The sequence below is a fragment of the Cryptomeria japonica genome, chromosome 4 (assembly GCF_030272615.1).
Source record: "Cryptomeria japonica chromosome 4, Sugi_1.0, whole genome shotgun sequence".
Classification (NCBI taxonomy): domain Eukaryota; kingdom Viridiplantae; phylum Streptophyta; class Pinopsida; order Cupressales; family Cupressaceae; genus Cryptomeria; species Cryptomeria japonica.
In genome coordinates, this window is record NC_081408.1 from 701,608,460 (window position 1) to 701,620,029 (window position 11,570).

General features: G+C 38.5%; 1 protein-coding gene across 4 annotated transcripts in view; it reads right to left on the reverse strand.

Annotated features, from left to right (window-relative positions):
* LOC131050818 (uncharacterized) overlaps nucleotides 1–10,679 on the reverse strand; it is a 221,984-nt gene extending 211,305 nt beyond the window's left edge. The window contains exon 1 of one of the 4 annotated variants that reach the window (XM_057985101.2): nucleotides 10,082–10,671. In XM_057985101.2, the coding sequence (XP_057841084.2) occupies nucleotides 10,082–10,499 (418 nt within the window). In that variant the 5' untranslated portion in view covers nucleotides 10,500–10,671. Of the gene's footprint in view, nucleotides 1–10,081 lie in introns of all 4 variants that reach the window. The other 3 variants (XM_059220082.1, XM_057985102.2, XM_057985103.2) reach the window with 3 other exon arrangements.
* Between the last annotated feature and the right edge of the window lie 891 nt (nucleotides 10,680–11,570).

Here is an 11,570-nt window from a genome sequence, read left to right on the forward strand (position 1 = left end):
CACGACTCCAAATCTATCATCATTTTGAAATTTGGATGATTTTTGATGCCTGAAATGTAAATTTTCAAAATTCTTCCCGAGGGAAGATTTCTTTTCAATCTATCCTTGACTTCAATTTTCCCCTTCGCCTTGGAAGATTTTGAATTCCTTGACTTAGGTTCTAATTTCACTTTGCGATGGAATTCTTCATTTCATCCATTTTCCATGCCCATTTGATTTTGGAGCCTTAATTCTTCCTTGGGCGGAATTTTGACTTGGTCATGTGTAATGTCCCCTTTCTAGGCGACAGGAGAAGAGTAGCGGGATGGTCTATTATTTGGATCCCGTAGGCCATCAGGATGCAGAGGGATTCTTTTCAATGGATTGACAGAGGTAGTCCTAAGTTTTATATGCCATTTTGAGCAGTTTCAGGCATATTCCTAAAATTTAGGAGGTATTCCTAGATTTTAGGAGATGATTAGGATTGGTTTGGGAGGTACCAAAAGACTTTCTGGGATGATTGGGAGACTTTTGTCAGGTTCCTAATTTTTAGGAGGCTCTCCTAATTTTTAGGAAGAACTTCCAAATCAGCAGCAGTTACCAAGAGGTGCTCATAGCGGTGATGAGTCATCAGGACTCAATTTCAGGTTCATCAGGATTTTCGTCTACACTTTATGAGTATCCCTAGATTTTAGGGATGTACGCCCAATTGGCATAGAGGGTTCAGGCTATATCCACTTTTAGGTGGTCATCAACAAAATACAGTTTGAGGTCCAATCGAGTGTTTGGAGGGAAATTATTCAATAAAGTTTATAATAAAAACTTATAAAAGCTTTATAAATTACTTTTTGCTATATTTAGTAACTTGTTTATAAAAGTAACTTTATAAAGTTAAAATATAAAATATACCCATGGCACAACTCCCTAGGCAAAAGTTGTTTTTAAAAAAGTGGTGAATTTTATCATGACAAGCTCACCCTCAAGGCTAGACATACATATGGAGGAGGGAAGGTTTTTTTGGAATCTTAGAATATGTCCAAGCTAGGGTGCGTCTTAGGGTTTTGCATCAAAAGTGAGGGTTGGCATCCATTCTTGGCATTATGGAACTCACTTTTTTACAAACTTCTTCTCTGCAACAAGTCTGTCACAGCAGAAACAGATTGAGGGCAGCAATTGGGGACGAAAACCCTCAATTCCTTGGTGTTTGGACGTTCCTCCAACCATCAGCAGCATAGCAGCATACATATACTGGCTTCTATCAAGCTATCAGGAGCAAAATCAGAAGCATTAGGGTCTGCTACCGTAATTCCAAAATACCTGCAGCAATACTGGGCAGTTTTGGTGTCTCGATTAGCCATTTCAGATATTGACTACAGCACCACGATACACAAGGATAGCTCACATCTGACCATTAGGGGTCGAAATCAGTAATTTCTGACTAAGACATCAAAAGTCAGGGTATAATTCACCGATCTGGGCAGATTGTTGTCATTTCTCCGCAAGCATAATAATTGTTTTAGCAGATTGTACTTCTCAAGGCAGGGCCGTACCCTCTACCTTTGCCTGGGAGTTGGGAAAAATAAATACTAGGGTTCTAACTACAATAAACTATTCAGAATTCATTGTCAGGGGTTAGGAACAGCAAAGCATCAAGTTGTACATCAATTTTGACCTCCAAGCAATCAGCATGAGCATTTCAGAGGGAAAATTCATCAATTCTAGGTGGCCGTACCTGACAGGAGCTTGGGAATAAACCTTGATCTGCGTAACATTCCATTATTTTGTTTCGGTAATTCATTTTAGGACCAATAAAACTCATTGGTGTTGTTGATCCACATTGGAAGCACCAAATTCAGTAACTTCTTCAGTACATGCAAATAAGGGGAGCGCAACTGTAATGTCCCTAGTTATTGGACCTCTAAAAATTTGTCTTATATTTAAAGATTAAATATCCCTAACTTGGGTTGTTCACGATTTGTAGAGTGACTCCACAGAATCGAATGTATGAATGGAAGTATTACTGATTTTCTTCAATAAAATAGATTTGCACTTGAGGAATTCATAATAGTTTATATAGAATACACCAAATTCACTTTCTGGTAAGGAATACGGTGTACTATGTCTTCTATAAAGTCTGATGTAACCCTTTGATCGTAACTTGGTACGACGAATGTCCAATCTGTATCAAACGAATGCTACCAATATTGATACAGTTCTTCTTACAATAAAATCTGATAAAGTCTTCTTATATTTAATCTTAAGGAGGATGCGATCTGGTTGTGTTCTTGAGATAAGTATGATATAACTTTGATTGTATACGTATGACGTATAAAAAGAATTTCAATAACTTTATGTGATCATATGAGTTGTCTTCAAATACATATAAGGTGAAATCGACTGCCAGTTATAATTGAATATTGGCCTGATTGCACATTATATTCCTGATGTTGAATATGGATTACTGGTTTAATCCCTAGATTGTTGTTTCTATTCCACAACTTAATGTCTATCCTGTCGCTATCCTGAAGCGCTGATTTTTTTATCCTCTTATAAACATCCTTCCATCTATTCTTCTGCCCCCTTTGGAAGATCTCACAATGGCCTTTCATATCTTTCGATAGGACTTGATGTGAGAAGTTGTATCTCACCACCGCACCCTTTGCACTTAGTGACTCATACGTGCCTCTTCATTATGATTAGTTTTGTTATTAGTTTGCTTACATATTTCTTGAACAATAATCTATTGAAGGCTTCGTGTATGATCTGCATTTCTTCCTTGGGATCACAATAAGATAGGAATAATCTACACCTTGATCTTATAGGGTTCAACATTGCCTTTCATCTATTCTGATTGATAGCTTCCATGGTGATCATAAGAATCTGATCATGATATCAATATGATCTGAAATCGATTTGCAGATTCACATTGTTGGTTTTATTCATTATTAATATTAATGTGTCTGAGTTCCTAATCTGCAGATTAATTACATACACTTAGTGTAATGTCAAGGATGGGGACATTACAGCAACCAAGCGAGCTTAGGACACCTGTGTATTGTATTTGTTTCTCCTTCATCATTTCCAAATCTCAAGTAAAAACCCTAAAAACTACAAAATCACAAAATTCATTTAAAACTTGAAACAAAACCTCCGCTGGTCAAAGAAAATTCAGTTGGCAAACCTATCGGATTTGGGAAAGATTCAGCTGGCATCTTTCATCATGGAATCTTAAATTTGTTAGGTTTTCCATGACATGGGCACTTTGGCACCCTTCCTTATGTATGGGTGCTATTTGCATGTAGGGAAGGAATTCACAAATCTTTGACTTTCCATGAGCATGTGATCTTAGTGCCATACCTCCTTCTAGAGCGCTATTTGCATGTGATCAAGGAACTCATCATTTTTCATACTTTCCATGCTGACTTCACTTTAGCGCCCTTTCACTCACCTAGGCGTTGTTTTGCTCTAGGGAGGGAATTTAATGTTTTGTTCATTTTCCAAGATGAAGTGAATTTAGCGCCCTTCATCATGCATGGGCGCATTTTTGCATGTGTAAAGGAATTTCAAGCTTTAAGGATTTTCCATGATACCTCCAGTTTAGCACCCTACTTGGCAATTGGGCGTGGATTCCACTAGATGAAGGAATTTCATCCTTCGATCATTTCCAGACTTAAAAGAATTTTTTATGCTTCTAGATCCAGTATGCCATTTCAAGAATAGAGGTGGATTTTCCAGACTTAGAATATTTTCACGCTTTCCACTTCTGGAATGGATGCCCACACTTAGCCATTTTTTTACCCATGTAGCCTGCTCTTTGACTTTTCCGGATTTAGAAATGATAGCGAACACATAGTCTTCAATGCCTGCCTGCGAGAAACCTGCCACAAATAGACTTCCCAAAAATAGAAAGCGCTTCAAATGTCAGAGTTAGAGCCCAAAACAAGAAGCAGGATGACTTACTACAAATAGAAACTTACTGAAAATAGTAAGTTTGATTTTTGGCAAAATGAAGACATTCTGGAAGGCAGTGAAATCCCTAAAAAATAGGAACTTTCTAAAAATAGAAAGTTGCTCAGAATTCTCTCAAATTTCACGTGCCAGTTCCTTAAAGGGCCTTGATGCCAATTCTACGTTCAGTTTTCCCAAAACCCTAAAAGAAACCCCTACAATCTAGGACTTAAGGCAGGAAACCCTAAAACAGTCAAAACCCTAGACTTGGCCAAAATTGCTCAAACGAGCTGCAGGCTTGATCAAATTGAACCCACTCACTTGTAGACTTGGAAGATTGACGAGATTGCAACCAAAAGACCCAAAAAAAGCGAAAGCCAAAAGACCGAGAGGACCTAAAAAGTAGGGGTCCCCATTTGCAATGGGGCGATGTGTGAAAACGTCACAACAGGTAGGAGTAAAATCTCCATTTTTTGGCTTCATCAACACTGTTTTTGGCATCTTAAAAAATCAAGAAAATCATGTGCGCCATAGAATTCCATGTGGTTTTGAAGGTCTTAATTTGGGCTTGGCAACGAAGGTGCTGCCCCTTGACCCCGCCAGAGAGCGCGCCCCTCAACCCCGCAAGGGGCACTACCACTTGACCCTGTTGGAGGGGTTGCCCCCATTTGATTTGGCAGGTACACTACAAATTGGGGTCGTCCAATCCAAGTCATTATCTGTCATTAGTCTTTCCAAATATTACTTGATGTTTACTTGTCATCTGGAAGACGACTTTTTCTTTCGGGGGGATGATGTAGTTAGCATAAAATGCCTATTGTTATATTTGATAATATTTGTTATCTAACAATGTATTAATTGTTTGTATTAAGCGGGTTGTCACTCTTGGGTAGTTAATGTGTCGGTTGGTTAACGGTTCTATTCCTCTCGACAACCGTCAGGTCCTTTATATATGTTGTGTACTGCCAAGGTAGTAGGATAGGTTGGGATCAATTGTAATACTTGGCCCACCATCTTTGGTCTTCTCTGTAATAATTTAATGTGCAAATAAAGATATATTTTACTGCTATGTCTAGTAAACATTATCATTTGTATTATTATTTCCTATACTTAATTTATCAAATATAGCAGTAAACAGACTACATGCCACTGAAAGGTCCTTTGACATCAATGACTATTTGAACCAATAGAACAAACCAGTTTCATCGAGTCCAAGTATAATTTGGACAATATTATTGCAATTTAGGAAGGTGTGGAATGGGCCCAGAGATCGCAACAGCAAGTTGTGTTCATCAAGATTGACTTTGCTAAATCTTATGATTGTATTGAGGGGCCTTTTTGTTGATTGTAATTAGGGATGGTGGATTCCAATTGCCTTGGGCAACATTGGAATCCGCCCAAGGGGGCCAGCCCCTTCCCCAACGTGTAGGGCTGGGCCCTATACCTCACGGCATCAAATAAAGACTCCACGCTACATTCAAGCCAACACGCCAACATGATAGGGCCAACCCTATCCCAATACATTTCGGATTAAATAAATTAAAAGGTCTTTAATTTATAAGGCAAGCCAACATGTTTAGGAGTATTGCGCCACATATAAATAAACATAAACTTCATCACCATTCACTCATTCATGTTCATGCGAAATACTCATATCTGCCTTATGCGAATTAAAGGAGAGATATTACAGCGAAATATGTCTGCTATACCAGGGAGTTATATCTGCCATTAAAGTGTGAAATTCATCCATAAGGAGAGTGAACTGAAGTGCTAAAGGCTGCAAACCAGCAAAGTGCAGGTTTCATATGCAATATAATTCAGACCTAGGGTTTGGATCTGACTGCTGTTGGAAGTGTTAAAGGGAGCAGATTTGACAACTTGTTGCTTGTGAAAGTGCAGTCTTGTGAAAGACATCATCAGCCCTAAGTGCAATCACCTTCAAGTACTTGAGATAAGTGTGGTAATCTTCATATGAATATAATCCATAATCAGATCTGAGGATCTTTTTTGGCTGGGTTTTTCCTCCTAGGAGGTTTTCCCAGGGTAATCGTGTCTTGTTCTTATTTGTTCCTTTCTTGGTTATGCTTAAAACTATAAACTATTCATTTAATCAATTTAGTTAGTAATTAAATTCTGATTTTCTGAGTTTACATTAATCTGAAAGTGTTAAAATTCAACACTTTTATCGTTGGCATGCTTCAAGTTTTAGGATTTGGCCCTCACTTTGTGTAATATGTTTGAATGCTTTTTCATACGTCTCTACTTGTCTCACTATTAGTGGCCATCAATCTAGTGCCTTTGGGCTTTCTAGTCCATTCATCACAGACGTCCTTTAACCCCTACTCTTTATGTGTTTGCTACTAAGAACTTTAGATAAGTTCTAGCCAATCTTGTTTCCTAGAATTTGGTCAAAGGCGTCTCTTTGCTCAATTCCTTAGCTCAATTAGTTAATGGCATTTGGGTTATGACTCTTTTCTTCCTCTTTTGGAAGACGAAGGTAACATCAAACATGCCTTGCATTCTTTGTATTTTTTTGTAAAGCATCGAGTTCTAGCATTCAATGGCAAAAAACTCAATCTTATCAATTTTTCTCACCTAAGCCTCTCTGGCTTGACACTTTGAGTGGAGATGAATTGAGCATGGAAAAAAATTAGATTCATAGGCATTTCTTTTGCCTTTCAAGCCTCTCTTTCCTCTTTATGACAAGCAATTATCTCCAAACTTGAAAAGTTGGCTTATTGGATTACCAAGCCTCTTTCTTTAGCAAGGAAATTCCAAGTGTGTTCAAAGATCTTTATAGCTATTCGTGTTTACTACTCCAATTGAGCTCCTTCTAAAGCTTCCTACCATAAGCTTGAAAATTTTCAAAGGGACTTTCTTTGGGCCTCCTCTAAGAATCATAGAGGTTTCTATCGTGTAATTTGGGAATTTCGTTATCTCCCTCATAACTTTGGAGGGCTAGGTTTGATTTCCACTCAATGACAACAATTATCCTTTGTGGCAATTGGATTACCCAAGCTCTTGAAAGCAACAAAGATTGGAAAAGCTTGGCGCATCATTACATCTCTACAAGTGTTCCTTGTGGGAGGCAAGCTTGAAAAGGGATTCCCTTCAAACCCTTCTTATAGTGAAAGCCCATCTAGATTCAAGTTACTTTTGTGATAACAAGCATTTGGAGAGCTTGGGAAGCCACTAAATCCTAGTTTGTGTGGAACGACAATGACTTTCGCACAAGGTTGTCTATCAATCAAAAATTTATATGGCAATCTTCTATTATCGTCCTCTAGCCAGGGCTCCATGGGTCCATGCTTTGAGAGGGAACCATGACCCTTCCACATCTTTCTTCTAGAAGGATTATGAATTTCCTACTTAGCCTGAAGCCAAAGATAAGATTTGATTGTCCAAACAAGACCTCAAAACTTTCCAAGTCGTTATTAATTCTATACCACCAAATATAATTCACAAGATTGGGGTTTGTTGTTCTAAGCCCTAGTGGAAATAGGAAATGGTATCTTAACACACCATTTCATTTTTACAAATCCCACAAGCGCTATTCCTAAATCTCTCTACATTTGTCTATGGTACCTATTTTAAATCAAAGATAGTTGTTGCAATCCTCTTTGAGCACTTGGAAACATAGGTTTCAAACTATTTGGTCAACTATTCTAGAGCTGAAGCTTATTCATTTTGCCTAGTGTATCTTTTCCAAGGCCTTCTAGGTGGTTCTAGATCAAATCATATTGGGATCGAGGATCTTTGATGCCCATATTGTGGTCACCAAGAAAATCTGAAGCACCTTGTTTGGTTTTGTCCTAAAGCTCAAGCTATGTGGGCTTAGATTCATGATTTTTTTGGACCTTGTCAACCTAGACCATTCTCATGGCATGTGGTTTTGTTAAGGGATTGGCCTCAAAAACTCTCTCGATATATCCAAAATTGGCATGCCTTCAAAGTGAAAACTATGGGAAAAAATTATTTTTAGATATTCAATTGATATTAATTTCTCACTTTACACTAAGGCAATGATTTGGTCTAATGTACTTATGCAGATCCAAGTGCAAGCCAACAAGATTGCACTTGAGATGGCACATTTTCAAGTTCTCTCAGATGATTGAAGCGATGCCCCATGCACTATTGCCCATTCTCCATCTCATGAGCATCATCAAGGATGTAGCCAATCTGCTCATGATGAATAGGATGCACATTCTCATGCTTCTTAGCCTCCTACAAGAAAAGCCAAGGACTGATCTCAAAGAGGATGGTCTCAACCAGAGAAACGAAAATCGCCAGACTTGGCGAGTCCGAGTCCGAGACATGCTCGCCGAGTCTTTGGGACTCGGACTCGTCCGAGTCTGGTGAGCAAACTCGCCAGACTTGCCGAGTTGGCGAGTTTGGCATAAACTCGCCAAACTCGGCAAGTCCAGTGCCTGAAACTCGGCTATTGGCTGGGTTACGTAAAATGACAAAAAAAAAACATTTTGAAAAAACTTTTTAAAATGAATGGTCTCGTCTTTGTTCACTACAACCTCCGCCTAAGAATGAGATAAATTAGAGTTACAAAATGTCAGCCAATAGAAAAATAACACCCAACGCCTTTATTAAATAATAAGTTTTTTTGGCCTCGCGGGGCGCTGCCCCTCGACCCTGCCCTGTATCGCGACAGGGAGCGCACAAGGGGCGTTGCCCCTTGGCCCCACCTTGGGGGCGCTGCCCCCAAACCCCTGTTGAAAAATATGGGGGGAAATTGCGTCGGTAGAATTAGGGAAAATTTAACCTCCGAGTCTGACATTGATTGGATCGACTAGGTAGATATAGAGCCTAAGACTGTAGCCATTGCAGAGGAGGAGCGAAGAGCACGAGCACAGATAGGAGATTCAAAGGCAAATAGTGACACGGATGTTCCTGATGTAGGTGAGCATGGCATGGTGTCACGGGGAGCGGCTATGGCTGTCAAATCATCCAGGACCTACCTTAGACGCCTTCGCAGGGGGCCGGAGCCGGATGGTGCAGCCGTGCTAGCTCCTCTCAGCCATAGGCTTGTAGTTGTATTTACCTTTGGTATTTGTATGAAACATTTGATGATGATCATATGATGACATGGATTTTTTATTCCATGAGTTTTGTAATATTGTATACATTTGACAATATTTATATATCTATGTTAGTTATTTCCTTCAACTACAATTTGCGTTTATGCTTATGTGATTGATGTATACTTGTGTATGTAATCAAATGAGCCGAGTTTGATGATGTTATTGTGTCTTTAAGGTGTATTCAATAAAGGGTGCCTAAAACAAGTTTTAAATCTTTAAAAAATCTCTAAATTTCTTGAGTTTTTCACTTTCCCGAGTCCAGCCGAGTCTGACTCTGAGTCCCGAGTCCGAGTCCGATTCGGCCTTGCCAAGTCCGAGCCGAGTCCGAGTGCCGTTTTTTGGTCTCAACCCACCTACCACCACTCTACTTCTCTCCAAGCTCCTAGCCATGGGTATGGGGTTTGGCCAAACTCTGGCTAATCCCCTCACCTTTCTCTCTTGTTATATTATTTGCTCATGACACTCAACCTCTTGATATGAAGACAGAAAGATAATGATGATACTCCAAAGCCCGCTAAATGTCTCCTACTAGTTCTTTAACTCTTGCCACATAGCGGTCTGTTTTTGTATTTTGTTCCAGATTTTATCCTCGTTTAGACTTGGGGTGTGACTTCTTCCACCAACCTTTTTTTTGATACATGTAATATTATTTTATAAATAGTAATACTAATACTTATTCATCAAAAAAATTTATAAATCCAGATCTCTACCCAATTCGTGATTGGCACGAAATGAAGTTGCAATGTTTTTAATTAAACAGGCATTCACTCCATGGTGATGTCCTACAATAGTTCCTCCTATCTCCATTCCAATTAAAATTCAAAAACTTGCCAGGTGTTTGTGGTGTAACGGTGGGTGTGACGAAAGGTTTAAAACACCTCGCTGCATAAGGCTACATGGAACTCCATTGAACATGCTTGTGAGGCTTATTCAATAAGACTATACATAAGTCCATGTACCGAGGTTGTGCTGTGACAATTACAAAAAATAATCTAATGTAGCCCATGTTTCAAGATTTTAAGAATATGATTTGATACAAAACCAAAAAACATTAAAAATACCTGGAACAGAATTTGCATTGCCTACAACTAAACTGCGCGGTTCATAAACATAGACGAATTCCCCAGCACCTACTGCAAGCAGCCCATTAGAAGGAATAACAGGTGCCCAAGCAACTGCCCTGATTTCGTCCTCGTCCTCATCATATTCTTCATCATCATCATCATTATCATTCATTCTATCCTTCTCGTATTGTAAGGGCTGTAGAATTTGCTGAAAAAAGGGACCAATTGGCTCCTCTTCTCCTTCTGGCAGTTGAGTGGTGGTGATCACCACAAATGGGCCTGCTCCGTATGCCACCCATCCGAAGCCCACAAAATCAGGGATCCAATCTATGGCTGTTATAGTGGAATTTGGGGCGGGTGGAATGCACTGGATTGATTTAAGTTGCAGCGGTTCGAACTCCTGACCTGTATCCATTTTCAATTCAGATCTCTAACTGCAAATCGTTCCGCCCATTTAAGTCGACCACTGTAACTCCGATCTATTAAACATATATTTTCCCTTTCCGGGAACTCAATATGTCTTTATGTCAACAGAATCATTTTGCTTCCGCAAGGTATGTATCTCGTTTGTACTGGAGTTAGGTACTTTTTTAGGAGTACGAGGTAGGCATGGTGGAGGATAAAAGCCCTTTTCCTTTCTTTTTTATAGGGCACTATCACCTTCTTAGAAATATGTTTTTTATTTTAATTTTTGAGATTTGACTTAGCATTTGTAAATTTTAGGTGATTTTAAAGAATAGTTATTGCATTAACAACGTGCCAAAAAAAATCCTAATTTTAGCTTATAAAATTAACTAAGTATTAATTAACAAATAATAATAAAGTTGAGATAATAATACTAATACAACCATGTTTTGAAATGATGATGAAAGAATAGGAATGTAATTTTGTATGTTATTTAGAAACTATATGTTATGGATTGTGTACAATGATATAATTCAATTTTGTGATAAGTATGTGATTGTAATGTATTGATCTATTGTTGAATGATAAATTTGAATAGATCTATTTAAGAATTTTCATAGTGGTAGTGAATTTAGGAAATCAAGATAAGTCCAATGATACATTCAAGATGAAGTTTCAGTATTCAAATAGTTCTTTTGGTAAAGGTACAAAGTTAAGTCACGCTTTAGGCCAACCAAATTGTTTCGAGCAAATCATTTTTGTACGAGTCATTTTCTACTGAGAAGGTTTTGACCGAAACTAGGTGGCACATGCATGGCGCCTACATGAGAGTACCTATTCAGTTGAATATGTTTTGGGTGAAACCTGTTCAAATGAGTTTTGAAAATATGAAAAATTAAAAAATGGGAGACTCGAGCATTTTGCTTGGAACCCACCCTATAACAATGAATTCGCTTGGAACTCTACACCACAAAAGGACTTGCCAACTAGTGTAATTTGCTTTGTTCAAAGAATGTCATTTTTTTCACATGATGTATGCAAACTTTTTTCAAATTGAATTCAAATGAGTAGGGTTTTAGAT